This window comes from Xiphophorus couchianus, chromosome 11, assembly GCF_001444195.1.
Source record: "Xiphophorus couchianus chromosome 11, X_couchianus-1.0, whole genome shotgun sequence".
NCBI lineage: Eukaryota > Metazoa > Chordata > Actinopteri > Cyprinodontiformes > Poeciliidae > Xiphophorus > Xiphophorus couchianus.
Genome location: NC_040238.1, coordinates 19,048,856 through 19,074,257, shown reverse-complemented (window position 1 = coordinate 19,074,257; position 25,402 = coordinate 19,048,856). Strand labels below are relative to the sequence as shown.

General features: G+C 37.6%; 1 protein-coding gene across 2 annotated transcripts; it reads left to right on the top strand.

Annotated features, from left to right (window-relative positions):
- The first annotated feature begins 1,980 nt into the window (after nucleotides 1-1,980).
- Nucleotides 1,981-24,631, top strand: abcg4a (ATP-binding cassette, sub-family G (WHITE), member 4a). 2 transcript variants are annotated; one of them, XM_028031844.1, is made up of 15 exons: nucleotides 1,981-2,680; nucleotides 8,056-8,293; nucleotides 14,473-14,590; nucleotides 14,733-14,865; nucleotides 14,958-15,008; nucleotides 16,113-16,258; nucleotides 16,378-16,501; nucleotides 16,715-16,829; nucleotides 16,932-17,071; nucleotides 19,010-19,108; nucleotides 19,250-19,418; nucleotides 19,527-19,627; nucleotides 19,709-19,867; nucleotides 20,303-20,421; nucleotides 20,514-24,631. In XM_028031844.1, exons 2-15 carry the CDS (start codon nucleotides 8,065-8,067, stop codon nucleotides 20,737-20,739), a joined length of 1,929 nt encoding a protein of 642 aa, XP_027887645.1. In that variant the 5' UTR covers nucleotides 1,981-2,680; nucleotides 8,056-8,064; the 3' UTR covers nucleotides 20,740-24,631. The 2 variants fall into 2 exon arrangements, with proteins under 2 accessions (XP_027887645.1, XP_027887646.1); XM_028031845.1 differs by having other exon boundaries at nucleotides 2,166-2,246.
- Nucleotides 24,632-25,402: the final 771 nt, after the last annotated feature.

The window sequence follows — 25,402 nt, the reverse complement described above, 5'->3', positions numbered from 1 at the left end:
GTGAAGTGAAGTTAATAATTAGACATAACATTCTTTTTTTTTTTTTGTAAATAAAAATCTAAAAGGTTTGGCTTGTTTTTCGATTGAGTTCCCTTTGCTCTCTTTTACCTCGCAGTAAAAGAGACCAGGTTAAAATTGGCTGACCTGTATGAAAGGTCACCAAACAGACATTGTGCATCAGTCACATGCTATCACCAAAGTGACACATATTGGTGGCAGCGTCATTATTTTTGGTAGTCACGTCAAAACTGGTCAGAGTTGATGCGGGAGTGTTGTGAAAGACTTGAGACTGGGGTGAAGATTTACCTTCCAGCAGGTCAACAATCCTGCATTAACAGCCAAAGGAACGATTTAGATCAGAGCATATCCATTCATTAGACTGAGCCAGTTATTGATAACCCTAAAACCCTCACAGAATCTGCCGTAAGACTTAAAAACTGATGCTCATATACAGTACAGACCAAACGTTTGGACACACCTTTCTAATTCAATGGGTTTTCTTTATTTTCATGACTATTTATAAGGCAAGAAATCCCACTTATTAACCTGACAGGTTGACCTATGAAGTGAAAACCATTTCAGGTGACGACCTCTTGAAGCTCATCAAGAAAATGCAGAGTGTGTGCAAAGCAGTAATCACAGCAAAAGGTTGCTACTTTGAAGAAACTAGAATATAAGGGGTATTTTCAGTTGTTTTACACTTTTTTGTTTAGTACATATTTCCACATGTTATTCATAGTTTTGATGCCTTCAGTGTGAATCTACAATGTCAATAGTCATGAAAATAAAGGAAACTCATTGAATTAAAAGGTGTGTCCAAACTTTTGGTCTGTACTGTATGTTCTTGATCCAATCTTACTGATTTGGGGTTATTTTGAAAATAAGAATATGCAAAACATTCCTGGATGGGTAAAGTTGATAGAGACATGCCCCCAGAAGACCTTGTAAAAACAGTATAAGGTAGGGTTGAAGCCAAATGGATGCCCAAATTTATATAATTTCATTTGTAAAAAGAAAAAAGAAACAAAATAGTCTTCCAGTTTGCTGCAAAGTCAGTAACTCTTTCCATCAAATCTGCTTCCATCCATTAGATGGCTAACTTTTTTATTAATTTGCATGAATGAGAACTGAATTTGCCTGCACTGCTTGATAGAATCAAATACTAATGTATGTAGCTTAATGTTATTTTGTGGAGATGATTGCATTTTTCTTGCAAAGTGACCTGAGGTGACATTCGTTTTGAATTGGTGCTATAAATAATCTGAATTGATTGTTTAAGATCCAAAATGCCAGTAAAGTGACGTTTGTGTAAACGTGTCAAAATGTCAAAAAAAATATGGATACTTTTCCTAGACGCTGTGCAAGAAGAATCCTTGATAATATCAGCAGCTTTACAGAGAAAGAGATGGGTTGGAAGACTGAAAGTGTTCACGAAGCGACCTGGGAGCTCGTTTTTAAATTAGTCTGATTAAGAAGCAGGTGCGATTGGCTAAAAATGGGCTCGTTTTCCTCTCAGGGGTGATGTAAGGCGTGTGGGGCCCGCTTGAACGCGAGTAACCCCGGCTATTTTACCGAAAATAACCCGGGCACTGCAGCATCAGCACCAGGCAGCTGCGCAGGTGCGGCCTTTAAAGAGACAGACCAGAACCTCCCTCCTGTTTACTCCGACTGTCAGCATGTAACGAACCGTAATCCATCAAAACTGACTCATCTGTGTAAATACATTTGAACATCATGTAAAAAAAAACAAAAAAAAACAAATCGACTTTCTTTTAAACGTTCCTTTTAGATCTTAAAACAATCCCAGGAATTATAATCGCTTTTTTTTTTTATCAACAACTTTTATGCAGTAAGATTTCATTGTGATGGAATCTCTATTGACAAATTAGGACTCTTAAAAAGAAGAAGTACAAAACAATGCTATTTTTCCCCCCCTAAATGATCTACTTCAGTCTAGTTAGCATTGCAAATGGGACTCAGTTGAACGAAAACATAATTTCCTCTTTCAGCATCTTCCCCAGCAACGCCCTGTATCCAGCCGGCGTGCGCGCCCCGCAGACGCACCAACCAGTTAAAGCGGAAAGCGGCGGCTGCTCCGTCAGGCTGCAGCTGATGATGATGCTGAGGCATTTGCAGCAGCGGCGTCTGCCTGGTCCGGTGCTTTCGCTTTGATCCCAGATGCCAGCGGGGGGGATGATGGAGACTGGCACGCACGTCGAAGCCGAGGACGCTCGTGGACGCAGTTCGTGAGTGGAGTATTTCCTTTCCGAGGGGGGAAAGATAACGTGCACCCAGCTTCCGTGACGAGTCTCCGGGATGCAGTCGTAGTTTGAGGCCGGGCCGGACATGATTTTAATCTCAGGGGCTGCTGCTGTAGAGGATGCGGGATGGTGAGCGCCGCACCCCGAGAGATGCTGATAAGGATAATACAGCTCGGTCCTTTATTGCCCCAAAGCGAATCCGGATTTTAGCTGGACTGTGGTGCACTCTGTGAACATCCTGCTTGTTGTGGTTGTTTATTTTATTTATTTATTTTCATTATTATTCCTCTCCGGGACTGCGCTGGAGATCTGATGCTGGAGGATTGGGCTGTTTTGTCTGAAGAGATCAACTGAGCGCTGTTGCTCTCACAGAACCAGGACTGAGCTCCTCACCTGGTGCTTTCAACACACAATAATAAGTATGTTGCATGATTGCATGTGAGAGTGTGCGTGAATGGGCACTGCGAAGCCAACTGTTAAAGCTGCTTCAAAGATACATTTACGAATCAGGCAAATATCTCATTAACCCCCCAAAATCTCGTTGTTTAGTCAGTTTCTGTGTCTTGTGCAAGCACCAGGTTAACAGGTGCTTGCCACATCAAAAGTCATAGCAGATAACTGGATCACCTCTCCACTGCAAAGCTGCATAGATTCATGTGATTGCCATATTCCCCCATGTTTTTAGAGGTGACTTTTGCCATGGCCAAGTGCTGTTCACATGTCCTGCCGTTTGGAGCTGAACATGGAGTTCTCTCCCCGACTGAAAGGCCATTAAAGTCTGCCTGTCAGAGTTGGGCATGGATTATAACCGGGCCGTTAATGGGAATTCGCTAATGGCAACATGATCAATAGAAAGCCACAGTCAATATTCATCACCGGTTATTCTCATGTAAGTTATTTCATCATGTTAAAATAGGCTGAAGTGGATCATAGTAGCTGGAGAGTACTACAAGCCTCTGGGACATTATGTGACAGTGCATGTGTGCAATGAAAGTGTGTGCGTTAACTCATCAAAGTACAACAGAATGACCATGTAGGCGATTGGACGTTGTTTCTTTGTATTCACACTGCAGTCATTGCAAAAAGAGAACACACTCTCTGTAGTTCCTTTACTAGTTTCTAAAGTTATTTAAATCGAATCTTAAGTGCCTCAAACCACAATGTCAGTTATTTAAATTAAGACACCCCAAAAATGTAAGGGTGTGCTTTCTTTTTGGCATAATCAGAAGTGTTTACAATTTAAAACATGTTCAACACGTAGTTTTCAGCCCTGTATTCATTGTAGTTAATGCAACACCACCACTAGACAACAGGGAATTTCAACTGCATGATTTCACAAGAGACAAAGCTTTTTTTAAGCACAAGGAAAAAACCCCACTAATTCTGCTTTCTGTGCATTTGACTCGGTGACATCACATGAGACGCAACAACTGAGCTGATCAGCAATAAACAGTTTGGTGCAGACAACGTTTACTAAGATTTGTCATAAATTTGCATCATTCGACTTGTGCTTGAGCAGAAAGGTGAGCCAGAGTTTGATGCCTCCAGATGCCCCCATCCAAGCATTGATGGATGGATGAGAAATCTGAAGCAGACATGATGATAATCATTCTCTTCATACATTTAACCGGATAAAATCAGTTTATTGTTGCTTGAGTTTTTCATCTGAATGGTTCCTGTCCATGGTGCAAAGATGGTTGTTCTGGAGATGCATGTTTTGTGGGACTAACTGGCATTGGGCTCTTTCTAAGTCTCTCTGCCCAGCAATTTTTTCAGTTTTTGTAGATAAAAGGAAGAGAAGCCATTGTTACGGCAATGGCAAGTGAGATTCCAAATAAACAAACAAACAAAAAAAGTGGAAGTAGGACAGGAACTGGTGTTCTTGTCCCACAAATGGGAAATTCAGGTAGCAAGTAATGCAGCATTTCTGCAGGAAACTAATATTGGGACATGGAGATTATCTTAATGGAACATATCGATCAGATATGGTTTTTATAACTTGTGAATGATCCCTGAGGATCTACGGCAATGATTTGTTCCATTACAGTCTGGCCTGGTCACAAAATGCTTCCATGTGTTTATTGTTGCCAATTTTATTTCCCCAAAGCCTCTGCTTAAGAGGATTAATATTTCCTTATTTCTAATGATATGGACTAATTTTGTCTGAAATAAAGGTGAACGTAAATATAATTCAAATGTTTTGCTGCAGTTTTAACAGACAAGTAAAACCTTTGAAGGATTAAAAACAGAAGTAAAGAGGAACAGGAAAACATGAAAAATACACATGCACATACGCCAAAGAACTATGATTATTTACCTTATACCTTATGTGATGTCATCAGTGGAGCTTTTTAAGAGGTTGGTAAGATCTTAATTAAATTAGGATTTACAACAAAATTACCAAAACAAATAGAAAATAATTGTAAAAGCATTTTCTGTCGGTGACAAGCTGTGTCAGAAGTGATTTTACAGAAAAGTCTGGAAAGTCACTTTAAAGTGTATTGGACTATTTCTGTGTGGTATTCGGTCAGAAGCAAGTTGTTCGTTCTGCTGTATAAATTTATTTTGTTTGTTTTTTTAATTAACAATCACTTTCCCCTCTCTTAAACTTATACATCCATTTTTTTTACCTAAATGGATACTAAGCTTAGCTTAGTTAGAGAACATTTCATTTCTTATTTTTGTTAAAATCATCTAATCAAGCTAGGAATTTCAAGCCTGTCTGCAGGAATGCAGGGCTCATTTTGAAAAGTGCATTAGAAGTGTTAGAGTTGAGTTGTAGCCTGTGTTAAATCACAAAATGACAAAATGACAAAAATGTGCCATCTAGACTCATTATGTAGAATTGTAATGTATGTAAATGTGTCCTCAATCTGATCAGATTTTGTGCAGTTTTTACAGCGCAGGCCTCTTTTTTTTTCAGTTTTACAACTATAAATATTTTTCCAACTGCAGCTCAGATTTATTCACTATCATGGAGCAGCTTTCAAAATGCTTCCGGAGGTCTAAACACTGTGTCCTCCCATCAGTGAGACATTTTATTTATTTATTTTTTGTATTTTGTTTTAAAGAGTTGAAAAGCTTATGGATCCTTACGCATTACATGCCTCACATTTCAGACAGGCAGTCTTTGTCTGGGAGGAAATTTACATGAATCAGCAGTACCGGACTGTAAGTGTGCTGCAGGACTGAAACCAGATCCTCACACTCACAATCTCATTGGCTTTACGCAGCTGCTCCACAGACTAAATGCTTGTCAGATCATGCATAGCACCTTGCTTGGGTGCGTCAGACTGAATACACTCACTTACAAATATGTATTCACATTAAAACTATAAACTTCTACAGTATTTTATTAGGATTGTCACTGTCCATCACAAATGAAATTGAAACAAGGTGTTGCATGTATTTATATAAAACCTCTCTCTCTTAATTCATAATATGTAGAACTACTTTTTGTTGCAATTACAGCTTTTTGAGTTATGGCTAAACTCAAACCAGCTGGATTGGGAGTATTGTGAACAGCATTTTTTTTTTTAAGTATTGCTACAGATTCCTAGTTAAAATTTAACTCTATAGGCTTTGACTGAGCCACTCTCCAGCTGCATTGTTAGGGTTGGTGTCCGAGTGTATTGGCTACCACTGCTCCACCCTCTGTTCTTCAGGTTTCCCACCAGGATTGTTTTTCGTTATTCCAGCTGTCTACTGTGTTTCTTGGTCTTCATAATGTTGTTTGTTTATTAATGTTTCTGACAAACCTCTAAGGATTTCAAAGAACAGCTGGAAATTATCACGCAAAGTTGGACTCACTAATTAGTTAGAGAGATTAGTTAATTTGTGGATTTACTAATCAGGGATGAGGATTAGATATGCAGACCACATCTTTAACATTTTTACTTTGAAAATAGTCTGTCATTTATATGCCACTTCACAATTACACCGTTTTGTTGGTCTTCATAAAATCCCAATAAATTGTGTTAAGGTTTGTGACAAAGTGTGATAAATCTCAATTCAATTGCGAGAGATCTAGAAAATACATCACATTATTAAAAGAATATCCATAAAGCTCAATATTTGGACAAAAATCAAGTAGAACTTTATTGCATTTTACTCAATGTACTAACTAAAGTATGAGTCAAGTTCCTCATGCTTTCAACATTTAATGTTATTTATACTTTCAGTGATTAAATGGGTGCCCTTTGTAACGTCACACATTAAAAAATAACAATATTTTGGTTTATTGAGCATGTCATTGAGAAACAGAATATGGATGTTCATTTTTCAAAGTCATATTTTTCTCCATGATATTCATGCATTTATAAATGTCAGAAATATTTATTTCACCATCTAAATATGTAGTTTAAATTATTATTATTATTATTATTATTATTATTATTATTATTATTATTATTATTGCTAAACATTTATTTGCCGACGAGCATTCTACGTTATATATAGCGGAAGTGGGATATCAAAGTAAAAGCTGGGTTTCGCAGACCTCTATGAACTCAGTTGCTGGCGGGTCTGAATGGTCGCTCAGGTTATTTTTTTCTTAACCATCGTTTTTAATTTCCAACGTGTTAGTTGAAAACATAGGACATGCCGTTTCAGCGGCGCTACAGTTTTTTACTCAGGCCTTTACAGAGCTAGTTTCTGTATAAATTTCTCCATTAACATCCGCCATTGCGGCCAAGTCAGAACACTTCCGGTTCATGTTCATTCACTCTTACGTTGCTTTGGAGCGGCTATCGAAGTTTAAGATTTATTGTTTATTCATTCGTAAAACAAAATGATTTATATGAAATTGAATTAATATATTGTTTGTGTTAAAACGTTGATAACCAAAAAGTGTCTCAAACATGAACCGGAAGTGTTCTAGCTTGAATGTCGATGCAGAAACGGTTGCTGTCGACCCGTGAGTAAAGGTCTGTTGATACTTGCGTATGTACGTCCTCTGTTTTCTGTTATCACGGTGGACATGACGAAACCTAGCTTTTACTTTGATATTTCACTTCTGATTGTCAACATGCTAATTTACACATTAGCTTAATATTTACCTTGGACTTAAAAACATTTTAGTCTTTAAATATTTGGCTTGTCAGTGAAATATTTAGTTCGTAGTTATTAATATTTAATTAATATTTAATTAGTAAAATAAATATTTATTTTCAAGCTAAATATTTAGTTTGCAATAGAGTTGCACTGGTTGTAGATGACCGATCTTTAAAAAGTCTGATTTGCCGATTCCGATTTTGGCCTATGCAATTTTATTTTATTTTTTTCGGAAATGTTGCTAAATACAGCAAGAAAGTTGCTGAGTTGGCAACAGTGGGGTGACTACTAACTGCAAACATGCGGACATGACCTGATGGATGGGTCTGTCAGTTAAACCTCTCACATGGCAGAGCAAAAAGAGAACAATGATTGTTTTTTTTTGTTGTTGTTGTTGTTTTTTTTTTGTTGGTTTGTTGTTTTTTTTGCCAAGGTAAATAAGATTGGTGAATAAGATCGGCTTCACAAGTAAGTATCGGCTAAACACCGATCTCACCAAAATTAAGGAAATCAGGGTTAATTTATCGGCTTTCCGATTTATTCATGCACCTCTAGTTTCTAAAGTAAATATTTAGATGGTGAATTCAATATTTAGTATGGAACTCTGATGCTTACAAATGACTTTGAAAAATGAATATGTAAATTTATTTTCTTTATGACAGGCCAAATGAACCAAAATATTGCTGTTGATTTTTTTATTGTATAACTTTACAAACGGTGCCACATACTTCCTTCCCTGCAGCCTATCAGGATGGCTGAGAAAACACTGGAGCCTGGCTCGGTCAGCATTGCTATGGAAGAAACCAAGCTGCCCGGAGGGGCCCCGCAGGAGGCGCCGCTGCTCACCCACCTGAAGAAAGTGGAGAACCACATCACCGAGGCGCAGCGCTTCAGCCACCTCCCTCGGCGCTCCGCTATAGACCTGGAGTTCAACGAGCTGTCCTACATCATCCAGGAGGGCCCCTGGTTTAGGAGAAGAGGTACTGCAGGCACGGCTCACAGAAAACAATGACAGATGAGCAAGCGAACACCACCCATGACGATCAATATCTGCAGTGCAGAAATCTCATTGCATTTCAAAGCTTTTGTAACATTTCAGAAAAAAAAAATCATCTTTGCCAGCGTTTGTTCTTGCCTCGTTTTATTGTTCTGGCGCATACACCATATCCCTGACACATGCTGACTTACAGACTTCCACCATGCAAGAGCAGCCGGTCCTCCTGCCTGCAAGCTTTGCTGCACTCAGCAGAGTTTAGACATAGTAAATAATTTACCCCCAGGTTGGCACACTGCTTGATTCCTTTTGCCTCTGTTGTCTTCCAGGGGGCGGTGGCTGGGATTCCAGCACATAATTGATACACTATGATCATATGAACTGCATGTGAACTCACTATCCTCGGAAATGATTAAGCTTCGGCTTTTTATCTGCAGATCAAACAACCTACCCTCTTCAAACACTTAGACCTGGCTGCCGTGGTTGTGTGGATTTAGCAGGGTGTGCTTACATTCTCCACATGGTGTGAGATGTTTGCATGGCGGTACTGCAGGCTTGGTTATTTTTAGTCTTGTCTAATATGAATGTGCATTATGAAAGTCTGGCAGCGAAGTGTTTGCTGTTCCGTTGTGTAACCTGGACGTATGGAGCATTATAATGAGGGAAAAGATCAGAGAGGAGTTCTGGAGCAGTGATGCTTGTGTTGCTGTCTGTCTTCATTGCATCAAATATTTCTCTCTGATGTTTAAAGATTTTTGGAAACGTCTCTTTGGATTTTTTTTTAATTAAAACTCATCCAGCTATTGATAATTGACCAGGATGTCTTTTCTTTTACTTTTCATCTTTTTTTATTTATCAGTGAAACATTTCATAGAAAGGGTTTTTTTTAAGATAATATCACTAAGCCTCAGTTCTCATCGTAAAGCAAACAAAATCTCTGTGCCTTTCTGGTTTTCTTTTGCAGCTAAATTATTTGACACAAGCTGAAGTCGGCAGATGGTTTATTTTTTAACAGGAATTCTGCCTGATTGAAAGCCCTGCACAAGGAGTAAAATACCATTCGAGCTGATTGTTCTTTTGAATTATGACAGCCACTAAGAGTCAAATCTTTGCCCTCAATTCACTTTTATACTTTCTTTTCAAACGTACTTACTCGTTTCCCTTGACACACACCTGATTTTAATTTGTAAATACTTCCAAAAGTGTACATTGACACACGATTAAAGCAGAATTATAAATCCACCTGAGTTTCTGTTGACTTGGACCTTTCTCGAAAACATTTAAAAAGCCATAAAATAAATTCATTTAAAGAAATTCTGTAGAATACCCTCCTGCTGAAAAATTATTAGAAAAAAAAGCCCTTTTAATTTTAGGACTTTTCTCTATGGGAGAAAAAAACTCTATATGAAACAATAATTGCCTTTCCAAAAAAAAAAAAACTTTTGCGTTGAGTTTATTTATTAGTGACCCTACAAATCTATTTAAAATAAGATACAACTGAAGCAGCTATTAAAATGTATGCGTTACTTTGTTTTTCCCAAGCTGCTTAGGGTTTTTAGAAACTTCTAAGTAGCAATATATGCTTTTCTGTTCTCTTGGGGTGTAAATCTGACAAGACACAGAAGGCCATTTCTTTTAGACACTGAGGTACTGAAATGGTTGATTTCAGTACCATGGACAGCACCAACGTTTTATCTTTACTCTGGACAAATCTACTCTATGTGAAAAAATAATTGTCTTTCCAAAAAAAAAAAAATCTTTATTACAATAAAGAGTCACAGTAAAAGATTGACTGCTTATTTATTGGTCACTTCAGAGCTTATGGTAAAATTCTTTGTTGTGGATTCCCACATGAATTAATACTAATATTATATTCCACCTGCTTACTGGACAGCTATTAGTTTTCCTTTGAGTGAAAAAACACTCTTCCTTTCTAAATGTGTTGAATCAGACAATGGCTACGCATCAGGCAGAAAAGAGAGGAGAGAAATAAGATTTGCATGAATCATGATCCCAGGACTCGTGATGTCATCTATCCTTAGAAGTACCTTAGCTGTTGAGTTAACGTCTCACTGCTCATGAGTCATGTCTCCAAAGGTTTGTGATAAGCAGGAAATTACAAAAACAGGTTTTTGTTCAATTTAGAGCGTTCTCTTTTCCTGGAGGAGGTCTCAGCCGGAGAGAGTCCTGGGTGAGCTGCCCTCCAACTGCCTTTTCTATTGCAGGCTCTTGTTTTGTGATGTTGGCCATCCCTGGCTGTTTTGGATGGAACTGCTGTGACCTATTTTCATGTTCAGTGGTATTCTCATCCCGAGGGAGATGTCTGGAGAAACTCAAGCCGGGCTTTGAATGGGGGAGAAACAGCAGAGGGGGTAGAGAGAGAGAGAGAGAGAGACAGGGAAATGTTTACATTTCTGCTTCAGATTTAGTGAGCTGCTGCTCTGCACCTGCGCTCATCATCTCTGTTTTTCCAGAGGGGATCAAAGCTGGCTGAAATAAAAATACAGCCTCATATAGGTCTGTCACGATAACAAATTTTGCTGAACGATAAATTGTCCTAGAATTTACTGCGATAAATGATAACGTTGTTTTGTGAACATTTTCAAGTAATGCAATAGTAATAATGGCATAAAAATGCAAGATCACATTCTCAAAGTTCAAGAAACTTTAAATGCTAATGAACATTTAAACACTAGAACTGGAAGAAAGAGGTTTGGAAATTCCAAAATAAAGAAAGAAAACAACAAATAAATAAATTATGAAGCCTCTATAAACAAAATTATCATTCAAAAAAGGGATAGTTGAGACCAAAACACCAGACTGAAGACTTTTGTCAAAAGCAATAAATCAAGGAAATGAAAATTATTGAGTTTCTTTTCATTTATCATGCGATTAATTGATTTATTGTTTATTGTGAATTAATATATCTGATTGATTACTGCATAACCAATCAGTCCAGTTTCTTGAGAATAATCATGGAAATTCTGAAGAAATCAACAAATCCCTAAACTGTTTTGTAATTGGGAGTTTATTGCAGATTTTTCTCAAACATTGTCAAAAACTTTCTTGTAATTAACAGCTTCCTCGGCTTTAATTGCTGTCATATATAGTCCATAACAGTGAGTAATAAAAAGTCGTATTTACTGTCATAAATAAGCGCAAATATTGCAAATATTTCCAAATTATTACCACATATACAAAATTCTGGAGGGACTGAAAAGATGTTCAATAATATTATTTAATTTTAAGAATTCATTGATATTTTAACAGTTTGTGAACAGGTTTTGTCAATACATTCTGGCCCTTTAAGAGCATTCATGATCTTGATTTGGCCCAAAACACAAATGGGTTTGACACCCCTGGCCTAACACATAAAGTCCAATTACATACACTGAGATTTATCATTTCGATGGGAAAAGTTTTAAGGGTATGAATACTTTTGTGAAGAGCAACCCATATGGTTTACTTAATATTTACTTAGCTCCACTCTCTATTCAAAACCTGCCCAGCCTGGATTACCTGTATTATTCGGGGCTCTGTTCCTGTTGTGACACAGTGGACGATAAAACCTCTGAATAATTTGTCTAGCAATTACAGCAGGACATGTCAGAAGTTCAGGCTGTAATCTCAGAGTAAACACCGTCAGATGTGGTTAGGACTGAGCTCGGTCGTGATGTCAGGGGACGACGTACGCTCTGGCTCTCTGAGACAAAGGGATGAGCTCTCAGACTCGCGTCATGTTCGCCCAACAGCAGTGGGTTAGATCATCAGTATGCAGCTCATGGCAGGGCATGGTTGCTTCACTGACAGCACACAGCTCCTGCCTGAGAGGAGAGAGCTCTTTGATGTAGTAACTAAGTGACAGAGGAGGGGGCGCCATTTCTTGGCAGCCGGTTTAAGGGACTATGTAGCTTTGCTGAGATCGCCCAATTACCCAGTTGAAGGTACGAAGAAGGGTCTGTGCAGACCCAGGAGAGACGCTCAGGAGACAGGAGACATGGGTGACAGCTCTCAGAATCTGTGTCAGCTCTAAATTGGATTGTGCAGTTGCTCCCACCACACTTCAGGAACCACAATCCTGGTGCAAGCACATCACAGAAACCTGAGGCAACCTTACTTGGAGGTAAAGTCTTTCGGTTGCTGGATTATAAGACAAACTTAGCAAAATATCTGTTGTGCTATTTTAATTTTTATCCCAAAATGCTTTCATTTTACGCAGATAGGTTTTTCATAATGCTGGTAGAATACTTGGCCTAAATTTTCTCCGTACCTCTGTCTCACTGTATAGGTTCTTATCTGTCTAGGACCCGGTGACCTCTCCCAAATTAGAATCTCAGTATCTGCATAATCATCTGTTAAAACACTTTAGAAATCAATGAACCAAGTTCTGCAGCGGAGCGCAGCTCACTGAGCTTTAACTAATGAAACAAGATACACAATTTGAGCAGCTGCTCCAGGAGACACTCCCATGCTCACCCTGATCCGTCTTCCATAAAATTATGTTCTGGCATTGATAACACCTTTTTATAATATGTGTTATCAAGCAAAATCGTTACAGCTCAGGCTGTGAGCAGTCAGGACCCCGTCTCCCCATCTTTTTTTGTTTCTCCATCTTTGTCCTTTTAATAAATTGCGTACTCAAAATCAACCAAACTGGTCCTGACCCGCCTGATTTTGATAGTGGGGTCCAGTGACTAAAGAATCTGAAAAGCTTCTGGTTTTTACTGTTTTTATAGTTTCTAAACTTTATGTAACGTCTCTATGGTATCTGTCTTCTAAGAGCATGCTAAAAATATACTAAATAGACACATTTATTTAATATATTTGTTTAATATGTGACCTAGCTTTCATATTGGCCAGTTTATATTTAGAACAAGAGACATTTGAATGTTAAAGTAGATAGAAATGCAGCGATCAAGCTTTTCCAGGCTGATATCTTTTCCAGTTTTCCTAAAGTCTGATTTTGTAAAGAAAACTGCCTGGACACAAGAACACACACCTTTTTAACAAGAACACACACCTGGACACACCTTTTTAATTTGGGATTCCCAAGACAGAACACCTGAAAAAAAGAAGATTTTTTGAAGAGAATTAATGTGTCACATGTTTTTAATATAAGTTGCAGGTTTGAATGAAACAGAAAATTAATACATCAAAGCATCTGACCATGACCTAAAAGTTGCTTCAAAGTAAATTTTGTTGGCTGATGCGTTTGCAGCCTGGAAGGAGTTAAAGTTTTAGCTTTGATGCATTTAAAGACCATGAAATTCTTTTTTGGATTTTACTGTCTTTGACCTGAAGATCCTCCAATTAAAACTGCTAAAGCAAAACTAAACAAATACATTTTCTTTTGTCAACTGGCTGGTGAATCTCGAGTAGCACAATAAACCAACAACATGAGTACAGTCAGGGTAGGTTTAAGGTTTGAATTTGACAAAATGTGAAAATGTTCAAGGGATTTGAACACATTTGCATGGCTCTGTGTCTTTGTTGTCTAGCATCTTCTACAGATACACCAGGGTTTCCCCCAGAAAACCTTCTAAGCCTGGTGGTTGGATGCTAGGGCAGTCATTCATCCAGCGACCCGCCGAGTTTCTGAGTTAAAAAATGCTTAAAGTTGACAGGAAATTTGAAAATGTCACTTTATATTTATGTGTTATTGAAAGATTGGAAGATTAGCGCCTGAACACCAACTATAAAGTCTTAAAAAAGCAAACATTTTAAAAAGACTTAAACAAATAAGCAATGATTAGCCTGGTGGGGGAACAAGTAAAGCCTGGTGGCCCGCCAGGCTTATCATACTCTGAGGGAAACCCTGCATACACCACATGTTCATGTTTGACGTGGTTCTGCTTTATATGTAAAATAAAATGCCTACTAAAATCCACAATACAGGATTTGTGTTTAATGTTTTACACATTTACTTTAACTTTATTGAAGTTTTTAAGAAACTGTGAGAGTAAGGAATGTAACATTTACATTATTGCAGGATAACTGTTAGAATATCCCAAAGCATTAGCGTCAGTGTCAATGACTGACAGCATGAGGAGACAAATAATCTGTCCAGCAGGCTCCCCTCCTCCCAGCTGACGCCCTCATTAGGACAAAGCTTGTATAGAAAATGAATGAATGATTAACTGACTGATGGTTCATTCTCTCCATTAGGCTACAAAGCTCTCCTCAAGTGTCTGTCGGGAAGATTCTGCAGCAAGGAACTGATTGGTATCATGGGACCCTCTGGGGCTGGGAAATCCACTTTGATGAATATTCTGGCGGGTTATAGGTGAGCCTTTAACCTGCACGAGAATTACACAGATCCATAAAAAGAATAAGTTACTGTAAATGTTTACAGAAGACTGATTTGGGGTGGATTTGGTTACATTTACATGAGCAGACTTAGAAATAGCTTCATGTTTGGAAAACAGGGAAACTGGCATGAAGGGGACCATCCTGGTGAACGGTCGGCCGAGGGATCTGAGGACCTTCAGGAAGATGTCCTGCTACATCATGCAGCACGACATGCTGCTGCCGCATCTCACTGCGAGGGAGGCCATGATGGTGAAGCTGCTGCTGCTGGAAAAATCGTGGCAAAATGTTGACATGTACTTTTGAAAACAGATTTCTGATGAGTTTTCTTTGTTGTTTTTTAGGTTTCTGCCCATCTGAAGCTGAATGAGTCTGTGCAGATCAAAAAAGAACTTGTGAGTCGGTTTATGTTGATTCATGAAAGAATTATATGTTAGACACAAACAATAAAAAATGTTTGGGTTTTTTTTTTTGGCAAATGTTCTTAATTCTATTTTAGATAGTGAGGTTAATATACCATAAGTGTCTGTATTAGCAGAATCCCAATCCTGACACTAAGTAATTTAGTAAATTAGTAATTAGTAATTGTGCTAATATAGTCCAATGATTGATTAGTTAAAGAAACAAACCCATTAAACCAGCAAGGAGCTAATTTCTTAAAGAACTGCAATTGGACATCTGACTGCCTGGTTGAAGATCTAGTTTATTATTTCTATTAAATATTGTTATAAATACACTCAGATAGTGGTGAAGAGGTGGCAGAACTATTAAAAATAGTTGTTTTACACTCTGACAGAATTTACAGGCCTGTAGAGTAAGGCCGCAGATTATTATGGCTATCAAAATCTCTGACCAGGGTGATCGTGGCAATTTGAACGTTAAATATTGTTTTTTTAAGTTACTATTATGCAATAATCAATCAGATATATCAATAAACAATAAATCAATTAATCGCATGATAAATTAAAAGAAACTCAATCATTTTCATTTGCTTTTGATTTATTGCTTTTCTCTTTTTTCTCTCTTTTTACCAAAAACTGGATGATAAAAGTCTTCAGTCTGGTGTTTTGGTCTCAACTAGCCCTTTTTTTTTTTTTTTTTTTGAAAGATAATTTTGTTTACAGAGACTTCATAATTTATTTTATTTGTTGTTTTCTGTATTTATTTAGGATATTTAACATGTCTTCCAGTTCCAGTGTGTAGAATTATTGATCTTTGAGCATGTGTCCTTGCATTTTTACGCCATTATTATTACTATTATATTACTTGAACATGGTCTCAAAGCAACAATGTTACCTTTTATCATTAATAAGTTCTGAGACAATTTATCGTCCAGTAAAATTTGTTATCGTGACAGGCCTAGTTACTCGATTCATGGAGCAACAAGGCCAAAGCAGCACAGTCCACACAGATCGCACATAGCTTTTGAGGTTAATAACACACTCTGGGTGATATCAGATGATTGATTGTTTCACCGTTTCTCTTTACTTGCGTTCAAGGTGGATGAGATCCTGACAGCTCTGGGTCTCCAGGAATGTGCTCAGACACGCACCCACTCTCTCTCTGGGGGTCAGTGTAAACGCCTGGCCATTGCTTTAGAACTGGTCAACAATCCACCAGTCATGTTTTTTGATGAGCCCACCAGGTAAAATCTTACTTACTGACTTTGACTCCTTTGCTATTTAAGTTTAAATTCATCCTAACTAATCCTCTGATCTTTCTGTCTCCATTTTGTTGTTGTTGTTGTTTTTAAATCCGTTGCAGTGGTCTGGACAGTTCGTCGTGCTTCCAGGTTGTTTCACTCATGAAGTCTCTGGCTCAGGGAGGACGGACAATCATGTGCACCATTCATCAGCCCAGTGCCAAGCTCTTTGAGATGTTTGATAAGGTAGGCTGAGTGCTTTTACTGCTGGACACGTCAGAGCCTCCATTACCCGTGGCTTAGACCAGGATACCACAGCATAATTCATTTTATACAGCCGAAGAAGCAGAGCAGTCGATGTCCCGTCCCGTTGTTTCGCTCTCTATTGATCGTTTTTTTCAGAGGGGGCTGCATGGTGGGAAGTTTACTGACAATGTTCCTCTATTGTTCAATCCTCAGCTGTACATCCTTAGTCAGGGTCAGTGCATTTACAAGGGGACAGTCCCTTATCTCATCCCTTACCTGAAGAACCTGGGCCTTCACTGTCCAACATATCACAATCCTGCTGATTTCAGTAAGTCCAGCAAGTCCTCTAAGCCCCGAGTGTGTGTGTGTGTGTGTGTGTGTGTATGGGGATGTTGTCACTGAGTGTTTGGTCTGACCTGAATACGTCCAGTCATTGAGGTAGCATCCGGAGAGTATGGAGACCTGAACCAAGTGCTGTTCGAGGCGGTCCAGGGTGGACTCTGTTCAGAGGAGAGCAAGAAGAACTCCAGAGACAAAAGCGATGCTTCCTGTCCTTCTCAAGTTCTCAGTGTAAGTAAGAGAGCATTCTGGGCATTTCAAATTCTTCACTATTTCATAATATCATGATTTTTCAGTTGTACGGTAATTATGTTGTGGTTGATTATATTGGTACCAAACAAGTTGTAATTTTGTACAAACCATGCCATTTTGAATGTTTTGCATCACTAAAAGTAATTTTCTACATTTCCACTAGAAGAAGACGTGAACATGTGTCAAATGTCGGAGTTTTAGAATCACAACCAAATATTTTTCAAATGGTTGACCAAAAATGTCATGTTTATTTCAATAAAAGCAACTTTATCCAACTTTATGCAGCTGTACAAGTAACGTCTCTTTAAAAGAAATTGCAAATAATTTAAGGTTTTGATATACGTAACAGCAATGCAACTGGAATGCAGTTTTGACCCTTGATTATAAATAAGCAAAAATTATATGAGTTCTGAGCCCGTTTTCATTACATAATACAAGCTTATCCATCCTTGCAAGTTGTTTAAAAGATTTGCTCAGATTTCACTTTTCACATGCAAGAAGAAACCTTTTGCTCAAAGAGAAGAGCTTTTAATCTTTTGGGGCAACATTTTGTTGAAAAAGCTTTGAGTTTGATATTTTTATTTAAAAACAAATTCAACATTTTTGTATATTTCAAATATGGTGCTGAGCCTTAAATTTTAACAAAATTAAGCAATCAATAAAATGAAGTAATATGTTGTTATAAAGTATGCAAATAAAATAAATTTTAACAGTAATTTGAAAAATGCCATGTCATGCTCTGATTTCCTTGTCTTCTCCGCTCCATTGATCATTTTTCTTCTCCTCCGTCATCTCCTTTCCATTCTGTCTGAATAACTTCTGATACAGGAATCAGCTAAAGGTTGAAGCTTAAAATAAGAACTTGGAGCTGTCTGTTTTAGTTTTACTGTTTTAGTTTTCTCTTTTCTTTTGCTTTTTACTTATTTACAGGTTCACTTTGCTGTAAATGTAAGATCACGCAGCTGGTTTAAAGAAAATCTTTTTCTGTACAGTTTCTCGAAGAAGCAAACAAATGTTATCTTTTACATTTACTAAGTTGCTTTCATCAAACCCTTTAAGAGAGATATAGCCAAGTGTTTTAAATGGGTTGCATCATTCTTCCTTTCTGGGTGATAAAACAGGGGCAGAAATATTCATTTTTCATGCGTTGAATACTGCTGTGTATGTAACGTAAACATTTCTCTTGAAGTATAACAGAAACTCTGCTCAGAGGCTAGGATACACTCTTTAAAAACATAAATAACATATCCATTTTGAGATTTTAATTATTTACTTGAACGATTCTTTTTTCATAATGGAACAATCTTACAACACAAAACTTCAATCCTTTTTTTTTTTTCAAATTGAGTGCAGGGGGCAGTGGTGGCGACAGGGTTCAAGCAAACCCTTCTGTTGAGGCCTCAGTCCTCAACGCCGCCATCACGGGGTCGAGTCTTTGCTGCATGTTTTCCCCCTCGCTTTCCTGTCATTTACTGTCCAATAAAGGTGACCAGAGCCAAATAAAATCCTTTAAAAAATTTAATTCAAAGATTTTGTTCCTTATATGCGAATCCAAGCAGCCGTCACTATTATTCGTTCACTGTTTAAAATTCGTAAACTTTGTTTTAAAACAGAGTTTAATGATGGTATTAGAAATTGTGTGGTTTATCTGCAACCTGTCAATTTATTCAACTGTTAGTGGAGGTTTTGTGTATTTACTTGAGTCTTTGCATAATTAAGACTGAGTAGATTAGAAAAGACGCAGAATAAATTCAAATTAAAACATAAGCAATGTTTTTAGTTGTATAATTTAAAAAAAGAATGGTTCAAACAAATGAATTAAAAGCTAAATTTAATACAGCATTGGGACCCATGACAAATGTTAGTATCCTGTCAGTAACTCGTCTTGGTGTCGTACATAACTCCGTTTTTCCACAGGACACAGGAACCCTGGAGAAGTCCAGCTTCCCCACAAGCACATTCACACAGTTCTGCATCCTCTTCAAAAGAACTTTCATCACAATATGCAGGGACACGGTAACATGATCATTTTCACGTTCACTCCTGGACATTTTTAATAAAATTATAAGTTTTCTTTTTTCTTTCTTTTTTTTTTTCAAATATATTTTGCCTAAAAAAAACTTTACATGTAGTCTGCTGTATTATTTTGTTCGGAAGGTGCTGACCCACCTCAGAGTGATGTCCCATCTGTGTATTGGAGTGCTGATTGGCCTGCTTTATCTTAATATTGGAAATGATGCCAGCAAAGTCTTCAACAACACAGGCTTCCTCTTCTTCTCCATGCTGTTCCTCATGTTCGCTGCCCTGATGCCCACAGTGCTAACCTGTAAGACACTGATCCTCGTCGGAGACTGGAAACATTGATCTGGTGTGTGGGGGTTTTTCCCCTGGTTTTGGAAAGTTTTTTTTTTAAAACTGAGCTGTTGTTCCACAGTTCCTCTGGAGATGTCTGTCTTTATGAGGGAACATCTCAACTACTGGTACAGCCTTAAGGCGTACTTCCTGGCCAAAACCATGGCTGACATACCGTTCCAGGTAGTGTTTGATTCATTCTTTAGAAATGAAAGCGTGTATTGTACAATTTTTGCTAACACTGAAAGCATGTCTCCTCCGTAGGTGATTTGTCCCATAATGTACTGTAGTATAGTGTATTGGATGACTGAACAACCTGCGGAGGCGGGTCGCTATCTCCTCTTCATGGCCTTGTCAACATCCACAGCCCTGGTAGCCCAGTCCCTGGGGCTGCTAATTGGTGCTGCATCCACGTCCTTGCAGGTAGACAGTTATACATGAGTACTGGTCATTTTGTCCCTTTATTGTTTCCTTCACCACAGACATAACTGGCCTTGATGTTTTACAAAATTTGCTTCATTTCTTTGAATTTGATATTTTTCAAATACACCAACAAAGCTGACTCTTTACAGCAACTTTGGATTGCAAGACACTTTTTATGTTTTTACATTTTTCATAATATTGCATATTTCTTAATTTTGCTCTCTTTGCTATGATGCTTTTGTAACGTGGAAAAAAAGAGCAATTTTAAATCGGCATTGAAGCGTAGTGAGAAAAGATGGTGTAAGTATAAACAATAAAAATAGTCGTATTAGAGTATAAATCTTTTTTTCTCCTCCAGATGTTTAAATAAAATGTTTTATGATTTCTATGAGTGATAGTTTGTTTTAATTTCATGCTGTTGTTTTTGTTTGACAGGTAGCAACGTTTATTGGTCCAGTTACAGCCATTCCCGTGCTCCTCTTTTCTGGATTTTTTGTCAATTTTGACACAATTCCTAAATACCTTCAGTGGAGTTCTTACGTCTCCTACGTCAGGTATTGTCTCTAGGATTTGCAAATAATTTTCAGATTTAGATTTTCAAATATGGCCCCTTTTTACAGCCATTGACCAAACTGTTTGATTTCAGATATGGCTTTGAAGGGGTGATACTCTCCATCTATGGGATGAATCGGTCAGAGCTTGAGTGTCCGGAAGTGATGTGTAAATTTCAAAAGCCAGAGGAGGTTCTACAGCTGCTGGATGTAGAGGACGCAAAGCTTTATGTTGACTTTATAGTGCTGGGTGTGTTTTTTCTGATTCTCAGACTGGCCACCTACCTGGCTCTCCGCTACCGAGTCAAGTCAGAGCGTTAAGATGTCACAATGTTCTTACATATCCCAGCCGTGTGATGAAACATATTGTCCTCCTTTCTCTTACTTAACTTCACCTTCACATAGACTGAAAGACAAATCCAAGCCTCAGAAAACTGCTGCACCATTATCCAAACACATGGATGGAAGATGTTGTACTGGGAAATGTTTCTCCATGTCCTAAGTCTGTTACAAGATGGTGGTCTTTCTTAGCTCACCTTAACCCTCCCCTAAAACGTTCCGACTGCACAAATGCCCAATAAATTAACCTGAAGCATGTTTCAGTAATGCAAGAAAATTGAATTTTTACATTTTGCCATCAAGAAAATTGTGATATGCCTAAGAAGATAATAAAAAAACATGCTAACCCTACTGGAACAGGAAGGCCCAGTGACTTGTACTAGTTCAGTGCCTAAAAGGTAACTCAGTCCACGTCATAATCATTCTCCAATCAGTCAAGTTGAAGAGTTCAGAATCGGTTCCCTCTCATTCCTGTCAGACGATAGGAAAACTTTCCACAGGAGGAAACATTTGCGTGTCTTGTACTTCTCTTTTGGGACAATCTTTTCAGATCCCTGTACCTGGACACTTAACATGCAGACTTCCGACTGCCATTGGATGACTTACATCTGCTTTCGAGTGTAGATCATTTTCACAGGCCTCCTGCCCCACCACGGGGGGTGGTGGAGCATTAAAGCCTGGATGAACTGTTTGCAAAATGTGTGTCTTATGTAACAAACCGACATTCATCCTGCGACCAGCCCTCAGAGTCCCTACTTGTTCCATAATGCTTGTTTTTGCCATGACAAAGGAAACATTGACCGAGCTGGGAGCCAAATGAGTAAGTGAGTTTCCAACCTGATTCAAGGAGCTGAGTGAATGATGCTGCAGACAAAGTGCAATAGTTTAAACTATGTGTAAAGACATGATGTTTGTCCATCAGATTGCTTAGTTTTGACACTAATCTTCTTTAAAATGCTTGTTTCCACTTGTTGTATGCCTCTCTTCCCCTATCTTTAAAAAGAAAATAACCTCCTGTCTCCTTCCCTCATCTTTCTTTCTGCTTTGCTGATAAATAAAAAAAAAAGTGTGTTCAAAAGCAATGCTAGATACTTGAAATGCTGGCTGGGCATTTTTTTGTGCCTCTGAACTAGAATGATTTGAGTTTACTCTGCTTCTTGTTGGAACATATGTCTTATGTCAATGTACCTACGGTGTGGAGGTCGTTACACACAAATATACATATGCACACACAGAAACACCAACGTACAGACACCTACAAACACACTTACCTTGTTTAAAAGAGCCTCTCCTCGTCACACGGCAATGCAAATATTTTCCAATAAACTTGCTATGAATTATTTCTTACTTAAACTATGCTACTTAGTAATCCTTATAATGATGCATAACATGATGTGAGCATATAATCAGTGATTGTACAGTGAATATATGTCATGCTGTAAACAAATGTAAATTAGCACTTTTAAGTATATGTTTATTCTTTTTTATTAATTTATATTTTATGTTAATGTATCTGAGGAAAGCGCTGCTTGAAAGTATGAGGAATGTCGCACAGTCTAGGAATTAACTTTCTAAAGCAGCTTCTTGGGTTGCTATGGCGATTTCATTTCTTCTCCCAATGCGTTCGGTTGGTGAAGAGATTTAAATCTTCTGCTTGCTGCTGAAAAGATGTAGAATATCTTTAATTATATGTGCACTTGTTCAGAAATCTGAAAATATAAGGTATCAGGAGTGGCAGGGGAAAATATAAATGTTTGAAATATGCCAGGATGAGACATGGGCATTGAGCTGTCAAACAAATGTACTAAGGAGGGATGTCTCGATCCGGTCTTTTGGTCTCCAATACCGATCAGAGTTATTTAAGAGTAGGCAGTTGCAGACACCAAACCCCCGACAGATGCTTCAATAAAATCAACTTTATGAATATTTGTGAAAATCGGTGGCTTTAAAAGACAGAAAAACTTAATTTTCTGGAAACTCCATTATCTGTTTGTTTCTTCACCGCAACAGATTTGCCAAACAAGTTTCTTCATTGCAATTAAATAAACTCCATGCTCCTGCTGATAAAGTTTCCATGTAGAGCACTTAGCTAGATGCTAAGTTGTTGTGGCAGAGACTGAAATATGTTATATTGACTCAACATATTTCAGTGAGGTTTCATTTAATACTGAGCAGACAAAACTTAAAGAGAACATTGTTTTTCTGCTTTGTGAATTTATTAGCTGGAATCTGCAGTTTCCTTGACAGCCGTTTCTGGAGGACAGCCGTTTTATGTGAATATCTGACTTATAGATATATAAAAAGTATTGAATAAACTTAGATCAAATTCCTGCTGACAATGTTTCCACGTGTTGCAATTTGTTGAAATGTTTGGCTAATCCTAGCAGTTTTATTGTTTTGATACTATCAATGTTGATAGATAGATTAATAACATATTTCAGTGTGGTTTTAGTTTGTTTGATCATATAAAAATGGCAGAAAAAATTATGTTTCTGGAGACATATTTGTCTCAAAACAGACTACAGTCTACAACAAATTATGTCTTGCTGCTGCTGGCAATATTTAGTGTAAAAAAAACTTTAAAAATGACTAAGCTAAAGCTAGCATGTTTCCTCATTGTTTTGACGGGACTACTTGATATTTTGGTCCCAGATATTTGCATGCAGGCAAAGCTTACAGAAAAAGTTGTCCCACTGAGTTATAATCTTATTGTTTTACTTTCATAAGATCAGTGTTTAATGACTAATATTTAGCTGCTCATCTGTCTGAAGACAGCATACAGAGTAGGCCACATGACACAGACAGTTAGGAAACTGCAACAACCTTTGACACCAAGTCATTACAAAGGGTGAAAAAAAAGAGATTGGTTAGCCAGGGCCCAAACATAAAAAAAATCCTGGGAAAACCAATATTTGGAACTGGATCGGGACATCCCTTGTATCAATATGTAGCTGAAGAGAAGGTCGTCATTATCAACAGGGAAGCAGCTGAATAAGAAAGAGAGGGAGCAGAGGCTTGTTTCTGACAGCAATAGTTAACATTGTGATGTTTTTAGAGTAATACCTCCCCCTGCTGTTGCTTTAGACACTTTAGAAGTCTTATCTTCCTCTTGGTTTCATTATGTGCAATAATCATCCAAAGGTATTTTGAACTTTATGAAAAGGGAACTGTGACACTTCTGTAAGAAGCATGATGTATTTTCTTGTTTCTTCTGTTTTGTTTTCCTCATTCATTTGTTGTTAAGCCCTTGATGGAAAGTGGTTGACTATAAGCAGATGGTTGCTGCCTGAAAAACCGTGGCATTTTAAACATTTTTTATTACACTTCAAAATCGGTCTGGTTGGTAAGAGATTAGCATGAAAAAGGCGTCAATAATACGTATTTTAAATGGCTTTAGAAAATTTCATTCTGCTATTTCAACAAAGAAAAACTTTTTAATTTGTGTGGACCAAAGTTTGGAAATTGGAGTCTACTCCAAATGGCAAGTTACTTGATGAAAGTCCTCGCTAAATATGGTTTCAAAATAGCAGATGCTAAATAATTTTATTGAACTTATGCTTTGATGATGCAGCAAACTGTGGCTTTTTTTCCTTTTCCTTTCATTTTGAGACTCCTTTAAGCATTTCATACATTTTTATTAAGAAGCCACACAATGCTCTCCTACATGCATGGAAACAATATTCAGGCTATTCTTACAAAGAGCTTTACAAAGCAAGTGATACGACTGAGCTTTATTTCAACACTCGTTTAAATATTTTTTTTCCCTCTAATATAATTTATTATCTGCAGCTTAGTTTATCATTTGTCAACAATCACAAGTCCTGTATACTGAATGCTGTTCCAAGGATTATAATAAAGATAATTTATAACCTTTGCCTGTGCTCTTTTTGGATGATTTGCAAGTAACTGTTCACTTAATGCCATATGTCCCTAACAATAAATCGCTTGGCTTTGTCTTTTGAGATGACTTTGCTCACCATTCATGTAGTCACACTGAAGAGGAAGAATAGACCGGTGTTTGTTCAGCTGCAGAATAGCTTCATTGTGTAGGTTAATATGAAATCATTTAATTGCAGGCTTAAATAATGCAGTGGTATGAGAGAGACTCAAGTGCTTCCACAAATGCATGTAATGGAGTTATTAAGAGGAGGGAAGCAGCTCAGTCATAATTATTGTCTCTGGGAAATTCTGAAAGCGGTGAACTAAAGAAAAGCTTCTTAAAGAAAGTCTGCATTTTCTGCACTCAGAGAAGAGTAACGCAATTACTTTTTAGCTGTTGCTTTCTTTGTGTGTATTATTTGCTAATTTTCTTTTTTTTATGTTTTTCTTTTATATTCAAAGCAAGTTTGCTAGTTCCTCCTTCTGCTCCCTTTTCCCCAACCAAATGCAGGATAAAATACCTTACAGTCTCACACAAAGAATAGAAAATAGTACCCCACCCTTAAGCACCTAGTTGAGGGTCTTAATTCCCCTGTGACTAATATTAAATGAAAAAATCATAATAAAAACACATTTAGACACCATTTTATTTTTCTTCTAATTTATTTTAGCAGTACTACAATGTTAGTACTGCTTCAGGTTTTCCCCATTTTGTGATATTACAACCAGAAATTTAAACATACTTTATTAGAATTTTGCAAAGTAG

Excerpts from the sequence above, each read along its gene's own strand:
- abcg4a (XM_028031844.1), top strand. The coding sequence starts at position 8,065 with ATGGCTGAGAAAACACTGGAGCCTGGCTCGGTCAGCATTGCTATGGAA. Across the intron at positions 16,502-16,714 it reads TCTTTGAGATGTTTGATAAG|CTGTACATCCTTAGTCAGGG; the intron begins GTAGGCTGAGTG and ends TTCAATCCTCAG. Across the intron at positions 17,072-19,009 it reads GTCCTTCTCAAGTTCTCAGT|GACACAGGAACCCTGGAGAA; the intron begins GTAAGTAAGAGA and ends GTTTTTCCACAG.